The 21,384-nt window shown below is 44.1% G+C and overlaps 1 protein-coding gene across 1 annotated transcript in view; it reads left to right on the top strand.

The window, feature by feature from the left end:
- ALK (ALK receptor tyrosine kinase) overlaps nucleotides 1-21,384 on the top strand; it is a 749,759-nt gene that overhangs the window by 619,317 nt on the left and 109,058 nt on the right. The window contains exon 9 of the mRNA XM_017947405.3: nucleotides 11,402-11,571. Coding sequence (XP_017802894.3) covers nucleotides 11,402-11,571 — 170 coding nt within the window. The remainder of the gene's footprint in view (nucleotides 1-11,401; nucleotides 11,572-21,384) is intronic.

The raw sequence follows: 21,384 nt of genomic DNA, 5'->3' as shown, positions 1-21,384 counted from the left end.
ATAGCATTTATTGTTTTCTCTGATTATAAAAGAACTTTATGTTCATTGTAGAACGTTAGGAAAATGCAGGAAAGTATGAAGAAGAAAATTGAAATTGCCCAAAATCTTACCCCCCAAAGATATTGGTGCATTTCCTTCCAGACAGATAGATTGAGATTTGAGCTTTGCTATAGAGAAAGGGTTTACATAAGATAAATATAAACATCCTGTGTCTTATTTCTTTATTTAACATTACATTTTCCCATATCAATATTAGTCTTCATAAACATGCTTTTAAAAGCTGCATACTCTAAATTAATTTCATTATTTTTGTTCTAGTTATCAAAAGTCAGATAGTCATTGAAAAAAAAAAAAGTTGGAAAAGAAAGAAAAAACCACAGGAAAAAAAAAGAAAAAAAAATAACTTGTAATTTTATAACCTCACCAGCCAGGGATCCCAAGGTGGTTATTTTTATATGTAGCCTTCATGTTTTTAGAAAGAGGGCATATGGATGTCCCCTGGTGTTCCCTGGCTTCCTCATGATCCTTCAGAAAGGAGACAGTAAGTGGTATTTTCAGGAAGAATCCTGATCTTTTAAGTATCCTGCAAGACCAGGAATCCAGCATTTCTTAATTGCAAGCATTTGCCAGAAACATGTTTTATTTGCTTGTTATCAAAAATCTGCATCTGGCCAGCTTCTTGCTGTGTTGGGTTGATATGTCATTAGGCTATTTATAGCTAGAGTGGTGGTGTTTCTTTTTTCAAGGTGAATTAGAAGATGGTGAACAAAAACACTGGATTTTGCAGTGAGTCAGTATTCTCAGCTGAAGTTAAGAAGATACCACATTGAAACCAGGGAAGTCAAAATTACCAGTTCACACTGAGAATTACAACCCTCTGGCACCCTATACTGAGGGAGAGCCTTAACCCCCATGCAGAGGTTGCTTAGATGTTCCTGATGACAATTCCAATCCCAGTCATTCAACAGAGACTGGATGGGGAATACCCAGGGAGTACCCCCACCATGCAAGCTCATCTTTGAGCATCTCTGTTAAAAATGTATTTCCTTCTCTTGAAGTGAAATACACACTACAGCATCTAGCCTTGGTTTTGTCTCTACTATTGGAATTCATGCAGGTCTTCAGAAATTTGAAGAAAGATAGCACCTCCCCCCTCAGAGCACTTCCTACATTTGGGGATCTTGCATGCAGAATAGCTATTATTTAATATCATTGAGTCTCTTTTGAACACTGCAGGCTAAATATCATTACAGTATTTTCTATGGGTTGAAGCGATTGTCCTGAAGCTGCCATGAGGTATGCATAGCAAACATGGGGCATATTCAAGACATAAAATTGCAATAATTACCTCTGGAGGAGGAATGGGCCAGGAGAGAAATAATAGCATTAGGCCTAGCCACAATGCCGTTCCTGCTTTACATACAGGACTTTAATTAATAAAATGACAAACACTGGTACCACATAATTGGAAAGTCTATCAGTCCCTTCCGAGAGGCAGGAAAAAATGGCCCTTGTGAAAGCGCTGGCTGGAACCAGAAGATATAATTGCTGGTGGCGTCCTCGTGGTGTTGTCTCTACTCACTTGTCTCATTTGCTGTCTGCATATAAAAGAGTTTATTAGTCAAACACTGCCATTTATAACCTATATCTACTAGGATGTGTCTAGAAGGATCAAAAATTTTATTGTTACTGGCACCAGCAAGCGTTATATCCCATAAATATAATTTAGAATTTGTATCAGATTTCCCATATTTGTGTGAATACACACACACACACGACTGTTAATCGTCTGGCGGGGACAATGGTTGTAAATGCATTAAAATTCACTAGCTCCCTAATTTCTCCAACAGGAAAGTATTTCCAGGATAAGATCTTGTTAAAATATAAATTCTGATTCAGAAGAGCTGGGGCAGGCCCTGAGACCCTGAATTTCTAATAAGCTCCCAGGTAGCGCCCACATTGCTGTTCCACAGACCACACGTTGAGCAACGAAGATCTGGAAAATCTTTGCAATATGCCCCCAAAGCTTTAAGGAGTACCATAATATATTATATGGGCATTGCACTCCATGTATGGTAGAAAGAACACACAACATAGTGTGGACTCCAGGTCTGCAGCCTGTGGGCTTAATGCCCAGGGGTGACTGACTGACTCTCTAAGCCTTCAATTCTGCATCTGAAAAATGGGTGGAATAATAATATCTATATGAAGGGATGTTGTCAATATACAATGAGATAAGCCTCCGTGCAAGTTCCTAGTTCAGCTTCCGGGCATTCAGTAAAGAGTCAATTAACAAATGACTTCATATCCTGTAGGCCAGGGGTTCCCAACCCCCAGGCCACGGACCAGTACTACTGCCCAGCAGGAGGTGAGCGGCAGGCAAGTGAGCGAAACTTGATCTGTATTTACAGCCACTCCCCATCCCTCGAGTTACTGCCTGAGCTCTGCCTCCTGTCAGATCAGTGGTGGCACTAGATTCTCATAGGAGTGCGAGCCCTATTGTGAACCGCATATGCATGCAAGGGATCTAGGTTGCGTGCTCCTTATGAGAATCTAATGCCTGATGATCTGTCGCTGTCTCCCATCACCCCCAGATGGGACTGTCTAGCTGCAGGAAATAAGCTCAAGGCTCCCACTGATCTGACATTATGGTGAGTTGTATAATCATCCTGAAACCACCCCCCAATCCCCAAACCCTGGTCTGTGGAAAAATTGTCTTCCACGAAAGCGGTCTCCGGTGTCAAAAAGGTTGAGGACCTCTGCTATCGGCCACCCAGATAGAAACAGATCTTAAGATGGAATTCTAAGGGTGTTTTTGGACCGGAAACTTGACTGCCAAGATCAAGCTGGGTCTACTTGGCATGGGTATTTACATAAAATGATATCAAGGGACCTCTCTAACCAAGGACTATATAAGGGAAATGAAAGTCTTTGAGAGGGACTTGAGCCTGCAGTCTGCTCTAGGAACCACATACAGTGAGTGCTGTCTAATGTCAGACACATGTGATCAACAAGGAATACTCAGAACTGATACCAGGCCTCTGAGTCTTCTAATTAAGAAACTGGTAAAAACCTTATCTTGCAGGTCCAAGAGGGTAGTTCTTTCTCCCATCTACATCTCTCTGGTCATCTCTCTGCTCAGTTATTCCAGTCTTTTTCTGGAGGTGATGTAACAGCCCCAAGAAGGCCCTTAGCTGAGAGCAGCAGACTCCCCGCTGCAGGAAAATCCCTGCCTCTACACCTTGGTGATGGTGGGCACATTTTAAGCCATTTGTAAGTTATTAAGAGTTGCCTCTTACTCAAAGTCTAAGATGAAAATGGACCCCTCACTGAGACGGCCAGGCCCTTCCTGCACTAAGTAGCCCAGCTCCCCAGAGGTCTCTACCCAGGCTGCACTTTAGAATCGCGTAGAGAAATTTTAAAATCTGCTGATGCCCAGGACCTACACACATCTACTTAAATCAGAGTCTCTGGAGTGGGGCCCAGACGTTGGTTGTCTGGAACGCTGATTCTAATTTGCACCCCAGGTTGAAAACCACTGGTTTCACCATGCCATTCACAGTATCACAGGAGCTCTACTTCCATGTTCTTCATCTCATACTTCATAACCCCCTTTTAAGGCAGGCAGGGAAGGTGTGGTGGTTATTATCACAAGTTTGTCTTTAACAAAATATAGGTTCAGAGGAGGAAAGTGGTTGGCTTAAGGTCACACAGTTAATCCACATTGGCCTTGAAGCACAGACTCCAAGTTATGCCATAGTCAGCAGGCAAGGAAAGAGGATGGCTGGACAAGCCACTGAAGAATGAATGTTGATGCAAAGGGCAGGTGGTTCCAGTGCATTCTGGAAAGGTTGTGGGATGAGTCACAGGAGCACAGGGACAGGGATTTGGTATCAGTCCAAAGATTCTGCATTTCTTTTTTCTTTTCTTTCTTTCTTTCTTTTTTTTTTCTTTCTTTTTTGAGACAGAGTCTCGCTCTATCGCCCAGGCTGGAGTGCAGTGGCACCATCTCAGCTCACTGCAACCTCTGCCTCCCAGGTTCAAGTAATTTCCTGCCTCAGCCTCCTGAGTAGCTGGGACTACAGGCACCCACCACTACCATGCCTGGCTAATTTTTGTATTTTTAGTAGAGACGGGGTTTCACCATGGTGGCCAGGCTGGTCTCGAACTCCTGACCTTGTGACCCGCCCACCTCAGCCTCCCAAAGTGCTGGGATTACAGGCGTGAGCCACCACGCCCGGCCACATTCTGCATTTCTAACAAGTTCCCAGGTAACACTGATTTTACTAGACTGGGATTACCAGTCTGAAGACCACACTCTAAGCAGGAAACCACTGACTGGTTCTTAGAGGTATAATGTGGAAGAAACAGGTGAAAAGTAGGCCAAGGGAAAGACGTAGGCTCTGGACTGCTTGTATCTTTTTCCTAGATTCAGGGGGTACACATGCAGGTTTGTTACATTATGCAATAGCATAATGCTGGGGTTTGGGCAGCTATTGGACCCATCACCCAAAGAGTGAGTTTACTACCCAGTAGGTAGTTTTTCAATCCTTTTCCCCCTTCTTCTCTCCCACATTTTGGAGTCCCCAGTATCTATTGTTTTCATCTTTAAGTCCATGTGGACTCATTGTTTAGCCCCCACTCATAAGTGAGCACATACGGTATTTGATTTTCTGTTTCTACATTAACTCAAGATAATGGCCTCCAGCCACATCCACATTGCTGCAAAGAACATGACTTCATTCTTTTTTATGGCTCTGTAGTATTCCATGATATATATGTACCACATTTTCTTTATCCGATGCACCATTGAGGGACACTTAAGTTGATTCTATGACTTTGCTATTGTGAATAGTGCTGCAGTAAACGTGACTGCAGGTGTCTTTATGGTAAAATGATTTATTTTCCTTTGGGTAGATACCCAGTGGTGAGATTTCTGAGTTGAATGGTAGTTCTGTTTTTAGTTCTTTGAGAAATCTCCATACTGTTTTCCACAGCAACTCAACTAATTTACATTCCAACCAACAGTGTATAAGCGTTCCCTTTTCTATGCATCTTCACCAAGATCTCTTTTTTTTTTTTAACCTTTTAATAATAGCCATTCTGACTGGTGTGAGATGGTATCTCATTGGTTTTCATTTGCATTTCTCTGAGGTTATTGTCGTTGAGCAGTTTTTCGTATGTGTATTGGCTGCTTGCATGTCTTCTTTTGAGAAGTGTCTATTTAATGAAGTTATCTGGTTTTTTTTCTTGATTTGTTTAAGTTCCTTATAGGTTCTGGATATTAATCCCCTCTTGGATGCTTAGTTTGCAAATATTTTCTCCCATTCTGTAGGCTATCCGTTTGCTCTGTTTATAGTTTCTTTTGTTGTGCAGAAGCTCCTTAGTTAGGTCCCAATTGTCAATTTTTATTTTTGTTGCATTTGCTTTTGTGGTCTTAGTCATAAATTCTTTGCCTAGGCCAATGTCCAAAAGGGTTATTCCTAGGTTTTCTTCTAGAATTTTTATAGTTTGAGGTCTTACCTTTAAATCCTTAATACATCCTGAGTTAACTTTTGTATATGGTGAGAGGTGGGACCCAGTTTCATTCTTCTGCCTATGGCTAGCCAGTGGACTACTTATATCCTGAGGAAGAACATCTGCCTGGATATACTCCCTTACTGAACACTCAGTGGATGAAAAAAAAAAAAGGCCAAAAATACACATTTGCCAGCCATTCACTGGCTACTAGTTTGCAATCTTATTCCAGGCCTTTTGCATCTATTTCTAGAATGCGATATTGTTGAAACTCAGTGCATGCCTTGGCTTGAGTTGTGGCTGTAGTTGAGTGTCTTCTGCTATAAACATAGGAGGTATCATTATAAGATGAAAGAAGGTTAATTCTTTTTTTTTCTTTTTCTTTGAGATGAAGTCTTGCTCTTGTCCCCCAGGCTGATGTGCAGTGCACGATCTCGGCTCACTGCAACCTCCGCCTCCCGGGTTCAAGCAATTCTCCTGTCTCAGCCTCCTGAGTAGCTGGGATTACAGGTGCCTGCCACCACGCCCAGTTAATTTTCGTATTTTCAGTCGAGGCAGGGTTTCACCATATTGGCCAGGCTGGTCTCGAATTCCTGACCTCAGGTGATCCGCCTGCCTTGGCCTCCCACAGTGCTGGGATTACAGGCGTGAGCCACCACGCCCAGTCAGAAGTTAATTCTTTAATTCTCCTATTTGTTCCTAGCTCTGAGCAGTTGGGTCCAGTGGCTGTCTGGACCTAAGTCTTTACTGTGTGATGTCATGTGTCTTGCCTTGATCATCTTGTGTCATATGTCCTGACTGTCAAGTGGCTCCAATTACTTCACCATTTGCGACAATCAGAACATTTGTAATCATTCATTTAAATTCTATCTTCCTGGCTGGATGATAAGCTCCATGAGGGCAGGAGCTCATCTTCAAAAGCAGAGTATACAGCACAGAGTAGGAAGCGGTAACTATCTGTGAGTGAGTAGATGATGATCTCCCTTAAGGACTAATCCCAGGAAGCATCCTGGTAGATTTCCTCAGAAGGCTAAGGATGCCATAGCCTTCACACCATCCCTGGGTGGCCAGTCCAGTTCTCTCTCTTTTGCCCAGCCTGATTGGCCTAAAACACAGAACAGGAAGATGGAGAGAGCTCAGCTGCTGGCTCTCCCCTGGTCCCAGCATAGACAAGACAGGGCTGCATCTTGCCGACATGCTCATACCAACAGCAGACTCTACTTTAAACTGAAAAGTTCCAGGGAGTGGCTGAGGAGGAGGCACTTTAGAATATAGCCAAGTGGCTGGGAAGTGAGGAACCTCTCCCCTTCCCTGGTCCCTGACTCATAGAATGTAAGAAAGTGCCAAGGAGCTTCCTAGGATGGAAAGTTGATTGACTACCCCTAAGAGGAAAGCCTGGCAAAGACGAGAGTGTCTCCCTATATAGATATGCAATTTTATTCATGCTGACATTGATTGGTTCCTACCACCTGCCCTCGCTTGACAGCCACCATGAACATAAGATGAATAAGACAGTCCTTGCCTTGAAGGAATTCATGACCAAGGGTAGAGAGAGAAGACAAGGCAGCAGGTCCCAATAACCTTAGTTAGAAGATTTAAGAGGAGGAAGAGGTCGTTTCTGAGATGGATGATAAGAAAAAGGCTTCCTGAAAAGGAAAGAGATTTCATTTTTTAAGGGGACAGAAGGAAAAAGCAGGTAGAGTAAATGGAAGAATAAAAAGTATAGAAGCATAGAAATGTCAGGCAGGTGCAAATTTGGCAAGTAGACTGGTGTAGGGAAGTTTGGAACCTGCATTCATTCAGCTTCCTTGTGTGGGTTGTTAGGTGAAAACTGACAGGCTACTTCTCTGATCACTCGAAGGTAATGCAGACAGATCTTCAGGCACTTAAAAATGCAAAACACAGGCTTTTTGGTAATCATCATGCTCATCCAGTCATAACTTCAATCTTGCTTTAGAGTCATCCTTCCTGCCCTCTCCTGCCCCCTCCACACTTGGTCCTATTGCAGATGGAAAGCCTGAAATGAGAGAAAGGGTGTGGTCAGTGACCTCTCTAGTTCTCCACCCAGCCTCTCCTCCTCTTCTGTCATCTTATTGACTTCTGACCTGTTGAGGTTGTAAGCATAGACAGTGAGAGGAGTCCAGGGGATCAAGAAAGTTCTTTTTGGAGACTGTTGGGTAATCTTGCATTGGTGTTCTCTGGATGTGACAAATATCCAAGGCTTACTATTTCTCACACAGGGGCTTTTGGGGTTCCTTTGTAGATCCACCTTTCTCCTCATTCCCTCCACTATGGCTTGGGATTTTTCGCCTTGACTTAGAGTATGTGCATCTTTTTTTTTTTCTTTTCTTTTTTGAGACAGAGTCTTGCTCTGTCACCCAGGTTGGAGTGCAATGGCACAATCTCGGCTCACTGCAACCTCTGCCTCGCGGGTTCAAGGGATTCTCCTGCCTCAGCCTCCTCAGTAGCTGGGACTACAGGTGCCCACCACCACGCCTTGCTAATTTTTGTATTTTTAGTAGAGACGAGGTTTCACCATGTTTGCCAGGCTGGCAAACTCCTGACCTCAAGTGATCCACCTGCCTCGGCCTCCCAAAGCGGTGGGATTACAGGCATGAGTCACCGTGCCCTGCCGGGTATGTGCACCTCTATTGTAGGTGGTCACTTCCACCTTCCTCCACTCTTGGGCATCACAAGATACTGGCAGCTTCTTCCTACTATTGTCTATTTACCTTCCTCTTAGGCAAGATCTACAGTGACCCTGCATGGGTTCCCCTATACATGGTTCTCCTCCCACCCATATGCAACACTCATGCATTTCTGCCCCAGCAAACTCTGGGAGTGCAGGCCACTCAGTGCTGCCACCTTGCATTGTTCTGCCATCAGAGCAGCTAGCCAGCCCCTAGTTCAACCTTTAGACCTTCCAGGTAGGAGACAGACAGTAATCCACTGTGTTTCCAAAACTGCAGGGGATAAGTATCAAGTCTTTGATGTGGTATCATAAAACCATTCTCTCTTGGCTTGAGATAAAGATGGAACCCCCTTCTCACCTTCTTCTTAGCAAGAGTGTGAAGTGGAACTTGTGGTATGCCAAAAGCACCTTCCAAAAACTCTCTCCTAAAGTCAACCTCCAGCATTTTGTAATATGAAAAGTATAAGTGTGGGGCTAAGAATTATGTCATTCATTTTTATCCACCTCTCTTGAAAGTTCTGCACCCTTGTGCTCTTACACTTCCTTTGAAATGTGGCACCCGCTGCCTCCATGCTTCAGCCAAAATGCCTTTTTAATATTTTGTTACATCAATTATTATTTCAGTTAACAGTCACTATAACCCTATAAGAGATACAACTATTCTTATCTTAGAGAATAGGAAACTGAGCTTCAAAATGATTAAATAACTAGGCCAAAGTGGCAAAAACAGGTCTGAATTCAGAACGCTCTGATTCTAGAGGTCTTAGACCATTCTGAAATGGAGAATTCATGTGACCCAGCATAAGTGCTCAACAAATATTTGTTGAATGATGAAAAAGTTGATTTCCTCAGATAATAGAGGAATGTAAATGCCATAATTTTTGATAGGGAATGATAAACCATGCCGAGTCACAGATAAGCATGATCAACAGGAGAATGGGACAGAAATATACAAGAGAATTCAGAAGACAGAAAGAGTGGAGTGGGAGAGGCACTTTAGGAGACTCCAAAGAGTTCACAGAGTTATAAGGGACATGGTTACTCTATTTTTCTAGAGTAATGAGGAAATTATCCAGAGACCAGGTTGAAAGAATTTAAGGAGAGCATGAGCAACAAGGAACTAGAGGCAGCAGTTACATCCCAGCTGTTCAAGATGGGAGCGTCTGAATGGGGCAAAGAAATGGTTGCAAGCCAGCGGAGCCCAGAGGATCAAATAAAGGATATTTCTCCAGAATGGGTGAACCTTGATCTTATTTGTAGACTAAGGAGCCAGAAGATCAACTCTGAGATGCTGGGGAAAGGAGGGAAATAAGGGCAGTAACTAAAAGAGCAAAGACTGGGGAAGAGAAAATGCGCAGGGCTAACATGGAAGATAGTAAAGGATGCAGCTTCCTCTAAGAGAAAAAGAAAAGAAAGGGGGATAAATAAATAAACACTTTGCCCACAAAAAAGAGAGAAGGGGGCTGAAGGATATTGTACCTGACATAGTAGATCTTTCTCAGTAAAGTAGAAATCAAATCAGTGGATCAGGAGGTGGGCATTAGGGGGTGACAGTGTCAGTATGTGAGGTGACAGTGTCAGTATTGAAACACACATTGTACTATGTGGGTCCGGAAATCAACTGTGGAAATCAACAGAGAATGAACAAGTACCACCTCACATCCAGGGTATTGAGATTCAACAGTCTGAATTCATGGAGGTTCAAATTACCAATATTCTGCAGCCAAGGAGCAAAAGGAGAAAGCATGTGTCAAGTATGAGCCCAAGCTAGGCATTGCATGGCATGGGCTGAGAGCTGAAGGGGTTTACAGTTAGCAGGGGTAGAGCTGAAATTTCCAAGCATGGCATCCAGCTGGTACAAGAAAGCTAAGTGAGGCCAGAAAAAAAATTAACAGATTCATTCATTTATCCTAGGAGGTCTCAATGGAGATGCATATTGGCTACCCAGGTTATGGAGAAATGGGAAAGGTATAAGTGAAGAGTCTGTGGTTATAGACCAGGCTTATAAGGTCCAGGGTCTCAGAAGTAGATCAGTCCCTGAGGGCCCTAATGCCCTGGTGTGACCTTATTAGTGAAGGGTTTGTATGCAAAAAAGTGGGAAGTTTGGGGCTGCAGTCATCGTTCTTAACTTCTTCAATCAAATTGTGAGGCAACCATGTATCAAGGACTGGAAGACAAAGGAGTGGCAATTTACAGAGAAGCAGGTATTTAAAGAGAATCAGTGAAAAGGGGGTACCTTTACTCTGATGAAACTGCCAGTTTGCCATAAGACATATTTTACCTTTCTTTCTACAATAGCCACCATTTTTTCTTACAAGATCTGAACAGGATTATTTTGGGCAATGATATGATGTAGTTGTCCTAAGTTTTTAAACACAAAGACGAGGAACCTTGTTTATAGCATGTCCTACCTCTGAATATGACTGTACTTAAACTTTCCTAGAAAGGTTATTAGTTACAACTCCCTTTCAAATGTTTAGGAACAATGCCACAGAAACTTTTAATAAAGACACAATGAAAAACAGACAGTTGTAACTTCCTTTTGGCAAAGTGGGCATCCTCTTTGAAAGACGCCCATATTAAAAGATCTTGGTTTGTAGATTTTTGTCTGGCCTTTGCCTGCCAGTGGCCACAGGTATCAAGTCATTGGGTCTTTAGTTAGCTGACACGTGACATGGCACCATTCAAATGAGATTATTAGAGTCTTTGGGGAAGAGATATAAATCTATGATACCTAAATCACTAAAAGAAACTGAGTCACAAAATCATTTGTCCAAGGTCGCAAAGTGAATCTGTCCAAAGGTCACAAGTGAATTCTTGCCACAGGCAAGAATCTTTGGCTACTCTTTAGGAAGTTCATTTACTACCCCACTGATCTTGATATCACCTCACAGGCAGAATCTTGTGAAGCATAGGATGATAATATTAACCTGAACAAAGTTCCAAAACTGCCCATCAGTTGTCCCTGCCCAAGAAAAAAAATTAACAGATTCATTCAGTTATCCTAGGAAACAGGTCACTTGAACTTCATTGAAAGCCTCTTGGGAAGACAGGCGGTGGGCATCCAGCTCTTCTCACCAGGCTGAACCCAGCCGAGTCTCTGGCAAGGTCCTTGAAGCTTCAGTGGAGAATTCCAGAAAGTAGAACTTTCAACAATCATACCTTGTCCTCTGACTCTTCTCGCCCTCACAGCTCCGAATGTCCTGGCTCATTCGTGGAGTCCTGAGGGGAAACGTGTCCTTGGTGCTAGTGGAGAACAAAACTGGGAAGGAGCAAGGCAGGATGGTCTGGCATGTCGCCGCCTATGAAGGCTTGAGCCTGTGGCAGTGGACGGTGTTGCCTCTCCTCGACGTGTCTGACAGGTAGGCCTCTACCCATCTCCCCCAATACCCTTCTCCTCTATCAGCTAAAATGCAAAAGGAATCATGCCTTCTCTTTCCCCATGCCTGTCACCCAAGACGCACATGCAGATGTGCCCCCACACAGATATGCGTGCATGCGCGCGCGCGCACACACACACACACACACACTCTCTGCAGGTTACACACTTTCTGCAGTTTACAAGCTTCTCCAAGGGATGATGAGGCTACTGAACACTTGTCTCAAGACCACCGGTATGTCCTGGTTGGCTACCCCCAGTGTCTGTAGGAAAAACAAAATTGAACAACTCACATTACTAGCAAATAACAGTTTGGTTTTACATGTATATAGCATGTTCTCTTACATGATGGACTTTGCTTTACTTTCCCATTTAACTTTTATTTTATCCTTATTAACAAGAAAACCTGCAAGGTAGGTAGGGCAGGCCTTATCATCATTTACCACTCCTGTCCTGTTATAAGGAGAGAAACAGAATCAAAGTGGTGAAGCGCCAGCAAGTTGGTATCAGAGTTGGGACTGGTACCCAGGCCCGACTCTGACTCCAGTGCTCTCTGTTGAGTCAGGTCCTGAGGCAGGTTGATAAGGAGGATGGCAAATTATTCAGTAAACAGAGGAGTGCTTCTACCTGGGGTCCTGGTTCCTATTTGGGCTCTATCACTAATGGCCTCTGTGACTTTGAACAACATCCTTGACTTCTTTGGGGCTCAGTTTCCTCGCCTTTAAGCTGAGAGGTTTGAACTGGAAAATCATTAATTCCACACAACTCTCCAATGGAGCAGGAACCATGGAGGGTTTGCTGCTCCTTGTCTCCCCAGGATGACACTATTCTGCCACCTGCAGTCGGCCTGGAGCAAGCCGTGCTTGAATAAAGATGGCCCTGCATGGCAGCACTCATGTGACCCTGCCGTATCATCCTGAACCCTCATGGTGGGTGCTGATCTGTTCCAGACAAAAGAGGGGCGAGGGGCCATTTCTATAGAGGGGACAGATAAATGGATCTGGATGGGGGAGAGCCATCTTTTATGGGCTAAAAGTCAAACCTTACAACCCAGAGCAGCCTCTGCCTAAGACTCCTAAAACACATTCAAATTACCATCCTGGTGGATCCACCTTCAAAAAATGAGGGCAGAGGGCTCAAGGCAAGGTGGAGGGTGATGCTAGTTGGCATGCAGCTTTATAAGTGTAAAGCTGGGTTTCACATTTTTCACCCAAACCCCACAGTCTGCTATGTCCAAGAGCTCATAACTGCATCAGTGTTGTCAAAGGAGGAAGGCATTGTCCTCACTCTGAGCACCAGCTAATCACTCCTTCAGATGTGTGTGGGTTAAAGACATTAACCCACCCAAGGACATTCCAAGAATCAGTGACCCCAGGACAAATGGATTTAAGTGGAGAAAGAAGAAGTGTGAGCTCTGCCCACTATAGTTTAGTTTTTTGTCTTTGGGGATTGTGGAGCTGCATGCAGTTGGTGGAGAACAGGAGGGTCGTGAAAGAATCCTTCCTCCTGGGAGAGGCAAAATTAATTCAGATGAATCAAAAGGTTTTTTTTTTCTCCTCAATCCAGCAAGTCTTCTCTCTTTCATAGCCACTCCAGGGGATTTAAAGCAAGTAAGATGTTGACTCTGTTCGCTCTCATCCTCTAGAGTTTCGTTTGAAGGAGACTTTGTTCTCAGCCTCCTTCTTCCCTGTTAAAGGCTGTTTACCAGACTGACATTTCCAATATTGATACTGAGACCAAACTGTCCAGTGGGGATTCAGACAAAAGACAGCTTGGTTTGATGATGTCTCGTGACCTAATAAGTGTACAATTACAGAAAAGAAGAGTGCTTCCATCCACTGGGAGCCTGCATACCACTGACATGCTCTGAGGTTGGAAGCTGCCCTCCCAGAGGTACAGATGATACAGAAAGCATCAAGACCCAGAGGCAAATGGTACTGAAGGAAAATGAGGTGCAGCAGTTTTCATTTGCTAAAATCAAACTAGACTGTAGATGTGACTGGCCCAAAACATCTAAAGAAGCACTCTGGATTAAAGTGCAGAGGCTTTGGAATCAAATAGTGCCAAGTTTCAAAACTGACATGGTCACTTACTAGTTGTGTGACCTCAGCCAATTAAGCTCTCTAAGCCTCAGTATCCTCATCAGTAAAATGAGGATAATGACAGTATAATTTCACAAGATTGTTATGAGACTAAATGAAATGACTGTTGAAAGAGTCTACCCAGAGTAAGTATTAATAGATTTTATTTTCTGCATCTTCCATCCTCATCTTTCAGTTATTTGGTCTCCATAATAATTTATTAAGCAAATAGCACAAATCACAACCACTGATATTCCAAGTCAAGCCATGTTCTATAAAACAGACAACACAGTCTCCTCTTAGGTTTGGAGAAGTAAAGTGCTTGGTTAACTGCCTGATCCACACTAAAGGCTCACTACTAATGATCGTAATATAATAATGACAGTATCTCCCCACCTAATGCCTCAGAAGGGTCTAGGATGACCTCTTTAGCAATATAACCAGTCATCCAACTCTTAGATAAAGGTGGACTTCTTAGGAATTTGTTTTCGCAATGCTCTATTGACTCCTTATAAGGAGAAGTCACTGATGGAAGAGCAAGTGTACTCCTCCCTCTTCCTTTAGGGAGAGTCAGCCATAGCTGCCCAGATTGCTAGAAGATGAAGGGGAGAAAGGAGAAGGTAGAGGAAGAAATAAGCGAGGAAAATAGAGAAATAGAATGGATAAAAGACGAAGGAAAACCAGCTCTCTTCCTCCCACCTCTGAGGTAGGCGTTAACACCTGGCGCCACCCGTCCCACATCCTATGAAGCTTCCTTAAGCAGCTCCTGGCTTCAGCTATTCAGCACCTGCCTTGTGGACAGCTCCCCAACCCTGAACCTTGAAAGCAGCAGAAATTTTATTCCCTATGCTGTCCCAAATCACCTCTGCTCCCAGGTTCCTCAACCTTCACACATTACAAAACTTTTAAAACAACTTTATTAGGGCTTAGAAGTTAGGACTTAAGAGATTCCAGGCTCTAGTCACTGGTATTGGCCCTGGCTGTTACATGAAATATAAATCTGACCATTTTCCTATTTTGGAAATCCTTCTGTGGCTTCCTGTGGCTTTTGGGATGCCTTTCAAACTCCCTGATAAGACCTTTATTTAAGCCCATGTGTGATCTGTCCAGCGCTAATTTCACCAGCTGCTTCTTTTTTTTTTTTGAGACGGAGTCTCGCTCTGGAGTGCAGTGGCCAGATCTCAGCTCACTGCAAGCTCCGCCTCCCGGGTTTACGCCATTCTCCTGCCTCAGCCTCCCGAGTAACTGGGACTACAGGCGCCCGCCACCTCGCCCGGCTAGTTTTTTGTATATATATATTTTTTTAGTAGAGACGGGGTTTCACCGTGTTAGCCAGGATGGTCACGATCTCCTGACCTCGTGATCCGCCCGTCTCGGCCTCCCAAAGTGCTGGGATTACAGGCTTGAGCCACCGCGCCCGGCCCAGCTGCTTCTTAAACCATTCTTTCTCTCTCAATCTCCCCTTCCTTCCATTCAGTTGTACCATGCTACATTCTTACTTCTAGGCTTTTTTGCAGTTGCCGTGTTAAAGTTAAAGGAAGAACTTAATGTTCTTCCTTTACCTTCCATCTCTCTAAATACTACTCTTCCTTCACTTAAAAAAATTATCCCCAGACACCTATACTCTATATGTACCCACAATATATTCTCATGGCTCTTGAAACGTCCCTATAATAATTTATCACTCTTTACTATCTTTTTTATATCTGAATATACAAACCAACAAGGCAGGGATTATGTGTGTCTTATAAATCACTGCTTCCTGAATATTTAGTACCATACTTAACACATAGTATGCCCAATAAATATGCATTGACAGAATGATGTATTGGGGGAAATTGCATATACTTTCAAATTCCAGTTGAATAAACTGAGAATTTCACTTGATGGAATCTATCTAACATTCCTCCTCTCTTCAACCTGTGTCCAACAAAACAGATATGATTGCTTTATAATAAATACTACTGCAAAGTGTTCTGTATATCAGAGCAACACCTGTGCCCCATCAGATGAACCAAAACAGCATTTGTTACTCTGTAACAAGGAATTATCTTTAGGGACTTGCCTGGTACCTGTGCTTTCTTTGTCTCTGGTCACATTCCTGTTGGAATCACTTCATAAGAAAGACTTTGATCCTAATTGGGTGCCCTGGTCCTTGTGATAGAGAGAACTAGAGCTGTGCACTTGAGAGAAAAGAGCTCTAGTCAGATTGCCCCCACCACACAGTAGTCCTCAGGAAGGCTCGGTGAATACGTCATAGGTACATAAAGCCTGGTGACAGGGAGGCATTGATCCATGAAATGATATTTCTTCTGTCCACTTACAAACATGTAAAGTGATGGAAGGAATGTAATAGTCTGTCATCATTACAGAATTATGTTAACTGTACAACCATACTATAACGAGTAACAAGAAAAATCTCCAAGAGCAATGCCTAAGATGTTTTGAGCAGTGGCAGTGTCTTCCGAATACAGATAAATGCTCTCAAGGTAATTTTGAAGGACAACACCAATTCAAATATCAGCTTGATGTGTGCTTAAAAGTTATCTCATTACTTTACATCCACCTCACATAGCTACTTTTCCTCATCCTCTCCCCACTTTATCAGCCCCACCTCCCCCATTCAATTGCTGCTCTTTCTGCTGGAATTAATTCTACCTTTTCTCAAAATAGAAGAAAGGCAAGTTCGCTCCCCTGATTCTAATTGTCAATCTCTTGCAGAGATATACCCCTAGTTTTTCCTCTCTATATATATCTTACTAAATTAAACATAATGTTCCCACGCCATCTAAGCTTTGACACGCTTACAGAGCAGAAGCCATGCTAAGTTCAACTCATTATGAGATGGATTTGGAAACACCATGGATCAAATCATGTCCCACAAATCACTGCAATTGTACAGTCAAATATAAAGTACACAACTTATCACACCTATGCAGGCCCCATTCCTCAGCACTATCATTTTAAAGGCTTTTAGCCGTACACTATATACATAGTCTAACAAGAAAAAATGTTCCTTCTGGAGATATTTAGATTCCCTGTTCCCTTTGCATCCTTTGTCCTAAATGACAAGTGTTGTGTTTCACAAATGCATCTTTCAAATGAGATGGGTTAAACTGAGAGTTATGTCTTCATGCATTTAGACCAGAAACTCCATAGAGCCAAGATTTTTTTCTATTCAATTTTTATCACCAACAGAATTCTCATTTTATATGGGATGCTGTCAATAACAACATTTTCCCTTTGTGTAGCATCTTTCTGTGATGAGAAAGGCATCAGAGGAGCATTTTTATTACTTGTTCTTATCTGTGTAGAGAAGTAGTAGATTTCAGTAAGTGGAAATCCAGAGATTTCCGGTAAGCCTCAGTTTGCAGGTCTAGACATGCCCCTAAAAAAAGTTCTGTTTAATTCACATTTTTGTAAATTGAGTCACAGCATCCTGATAAAGCCATTGAAGAGTTATAAATGATGATTAGAGCTAGCATTTGTTGAGTGCTTACTGCCTGCCAGTCATGTAACAAGTACTTAACATGCATTATCTAATTTCATCCTTACAACAACCCCTTGGGGTAGATACTATAATTAATCCCCTTTTTAATATGAGAAATCTGAGGGCTATGGAGGTTAAATAATTTTCCCTTAACCCTTAGGCTGGTCTGCCTCCTGTGTACTGCCTGAAGTACAGTACATACTTCATGTACATGCATGGGGCTTGGCATGTAGCAGAAACTTGAAAAACAGTAGCCATTGCTGTTGTTTTTTAATTTTTTAATTTAATTTTTAGAGACAAGGCCTCACTCTGTCACCCAGGCTGGAGTGCAGTGGCATTATTACAGCTCACTGCAGCCTCAAACTCCTGAGCTCAAGCAATCCTTCTGCCACAGCCTCCCTAGTAGCTAGAAATACAGGCGTGCACCACTGTGCCCAGCTAATTTAAAAAATAAAAAAATTGTAGAGACAGGGTCTTGCTACATTGCTGAGGCTGATCTTGAACTCCTGGCCTCAAGTGATCCTCTTGCCTGGATCTCCCAAACTGCTGGGATAACAGGTGGGAGCCATCGCACCTGGTCGATAGCCATTGTTATTAACAAAATATTTAGGTTCTCGGTTATTTTTAGGCCACATTCATCTTATTCATTTCACGTTAGTTTACTGCTTTCCCTTTGCTTCAACCAGCTCCTGAAATTCATCATAGCAAATTCCCACCACCATCTCCTGCTGCAGACCATTCCCCGCCTGGCCCTTCCCTGCCTGCCTCGCCTCCTCTCAGGCTCACAGCTGGAGTCTCCCCTTATCCTTCCAGGCCATTGTGTCCCCTCCCCAGGTGCCTCCCACTCTGCCATGCCTTTGACTATCCCCACACCATGTGTTTCCTTCCCAGCACTGGAGCATAGGCTCTGATAGGCATTTTTAATTTGCAAATCTATTCATGTACCAAGTCTAACGAAGACATAAAAATAACCTTTAGTTATACTGTACATTTAACAAATCGCTCTTTCATTGAGAATAAAGTTCACTGCCATAAGGATCAACAGGAGACCCCAGCCACAAGGTTGGTGCACTGTGCTAAATAGAGCCCTGCTTCATCCTTAGGAGCACATGGCCCAGGGGTGCCCCCCACATCCGCTCTCGCCCTCCTGCCTGTCTGCCCCTCCTAGGAGCACTTTCACCTGTAACTGCTCTGCCTCTGCCTCCACCGCAGGGAAAAGGGATGCCTACGAGGAGGAGCAGACGTCACTTGCCGACTGCCCCTCTGCTGGATAAGCTGGCTGATAGTCCCGGCAGCTCCTGCACCTCCTCACTCTGCTCACGTCTCCCCATCCACGGCAGCCCTGTGCCCACTTCCAGGGTGCTTGGCTCCTTCACAACACAAGGTGCTCATTCAGGCCCACATCTGAGCAGCTAGGGTAGATGTCATTCCCTGTTTTCAGCTGAACAGACAGAGGCCCAGAGGGGTTCAAGAACTTGCCATTAAACATAGAGGCCCCTTTGTGGAGGTCCTTCCTCCCCTCCTTTCACTTCACCAGACAGCATCCTGTGAAGGTTTTCAAGCATGAAATGTACAAACCTCCAAAATCCCCTGAGGCATTATGTCAACCAACATTTACTGCAGTGTTGGGTGCCAGGTGATGGGCGCACTCAGACAAGCAATACAGCCCCAGCTCTCAATCTCCGTCTAATTAGGGAGGCTGGTGGGAAGATGAGACCATGGCATCACAGAACACGAGTCTGGGAGCTGGAGCAGCAGGAGCCCAGTAAAGCCCCAGCTGTTGGGGCTCCTTGCTTCCCAACAGGCACCTGTCTAGTTGCCAGTGGTGCATCCTCCCTCTGCTGGGCATTCCCACACCAACAGAAGCAAAGAGCAATGACTACCACCCCAGGTGGATGTGCATTTGCTCATCCACTCTCAGCAGACGCATGCCAGGAACTTACCCTAGAGTAGCCCTGCAGGCTTAAAGTTGCAAATGGGGCAGAAGGGACAGGAATGTCTCACCTGCCTCTCCAGAGGACAGTTGAATTGCCCTGATGCCATACACACACACACACACACACACACGCACACACACACACGCAAAACCAATTCGTTCACACGGTGGGTGAAGAAAACAAAAGGTGCTCTCCACTCATGACCTGCTGCAGCAGCACAAGTGTCCCTTCCCGGAGTTGCAGGGGCTGGGGACATTGACATGCTTATTGGCATTAGGCTGAGTCAGTTCTTTGAACTGGGAGACAATGGTGGTCTCAGAAGCAATTGTAAGCCATGCAGGGTAAATTACATTGACTAAACCCATCAAGTCTTTCCCCAAGGGGTTCAAAACAGTTCATGTGCACACTATGCTTTATTCTCCTTACCTTCGTGATAAGGGAGGTGGGAATAGAGTCCCTTGCTTCATCAGCAGCCTGCAAGGCTGAGGGGACTTTGGCAGAGCTGGGGTCCCACCTGGAGCTCATGGCCTATGCCTCTTGGGGCCATGATGATAGAGGACAGAAGAGGGATGGTGTTCTCACTGAATCAAGCATCTATGCCCATTAATCTTCATCATTGTAAGTCAGATTTTAATGTCCTCAGTTTATCAATGAGAAACTGTGACTCAGAGTAGTTAAATAATGTGTCCAGAGGCACACAACTAAGAAACAGAAGAGTCAGGATTCAAAACACAATTTTCTTTTCTTTTTATTTTTCTTTTTTTTTGACAGGGTGTCTCCCTCTGTCACCCAGGCTGGAGTGCAGTAGCACCATCTCAGCTCACTGCAACCTCCACCTCCTAGGTTCAAGTGATTCTCCTGCCTCCACCTCCCGAGTAGCTGGGCTTACAGGCATCCACCACCACACCTAGCTAATTTTTGTATTTTTTAGTAGAGATGGGATTTCACCATGTTTGCCAGGCTTGTCTTGAACTCTTGAGCTCAAGTGATCCACCTGCCTCAGCCTCCCAAAGTGCTGGGATTACAGGCATGAGCCACCACACCTGGTTCAAGGAACGATTTTCTAGCTCAGACTCTCACCTGTTTCCAAACACCATGGTCTCATGGTCAAAAAAATTTTTCCATGAATCTCAGTGACAACAGGCAGCAAGTGTTATCACATATCAGCAGCTGATACGAAAGAACTGTGCAATGGCACCTAGGCCTGGGCCACCTGAAGACCCTGTCAACCATGAGGAGGTCAGCCTGTACCTGCAGAGCCCAGCCATGCAGTTAAGAGCCAAAGAAAGGACTCTGACCTGTAGGAGCACACCAGGCACAGCCTTGGTAGAACTGGGGTGCCAGATCAGTCATCCAGAGAGGGATATGGGTGTGTGGTCAGGACCCAGGTGAAAAACTTGGACAAGATGAGGCCCCAGGCCTCCAGAACATGACAGAAAGCCGGTCAATGAGTCTAAAGCCTATGCAAATAGCACATTAGCACAAGAAAGCTGCATCTGCATCCGGAGCCCTGGTCCAAGCTCCTTAATGCCCCCTCCCTGACTCAGACTTGTCCCTAGTCCTGGAGTAGTGCGGGAGTGTGCTGTCGGGGGAAGGCTATTGCTGTGAAGGAAGAATACTGCAGATTCCTGCAACCAGTCAAGGACCAAGTTCACCCATCCCTTCTACCCCCATGAGTGTGTCAGTCATCAACCCAACCATTCCAGGTGCATTGAACACACCTGAGTACCTAGGCATGTGCCACATGTATGTGAGTGGGGGTGACACTACCTGAAGTAACATTACATCTCCACTCCAGGGGCTGTACACAAAAGAAATGTTATTTCCTGCTCGTATGAAATAAAAAATAAGCACGCTGGTTGGTGGGTGGCCTTCCACCTGATCATTCAGGGATCCAGGCCCCTTTCACCCTTTTCCTTCCCTGAATGGAAAGGATTCCAAGGCCAATCCTTTCCATTCAGCCAGTCAGTGGGCAAACAGCTTAGGAAACCTTGAACAGGAAGATTTTTATGAATCATCACTTCTGCTCCCCTCGCATTACCTCCCTTCCCATCTGCTCTCTTCGGATTTCCTTACTGACTTTTTGTTTGGCTTATCTGGGCTGGTTTTTGTGCTTCATACCTAGAAAACAAAAATTTTCAGTCATTGGGATTTTTTTTCAGGGTTAGAATTACCACACCACCTGTAATACCATACTGTGGCTTCTGTATCATCATTTCAGGTTTCTGTCTAAAATTTGGCCCATGTAAGAATCAAAGAAAATGGGTTACATAATTCAGTCGAAGGTC

Source organism: Papio anubis, chromosome 14 (assembly GCF_008728515.1).
Source record: "Papio anubis isolate 15944 chromosome 14, Panubis1.0, whole genome shotgun sequence".
Taxonomy (NCBI): Eukaryota; Metazoa; Chordata; class Mammalia; order Primates; family Cercopithecidae; genus Papio; species Papio anubis.
This window is presented reverse-complemented; position numbering and strand designations above follow the sequence as displayed.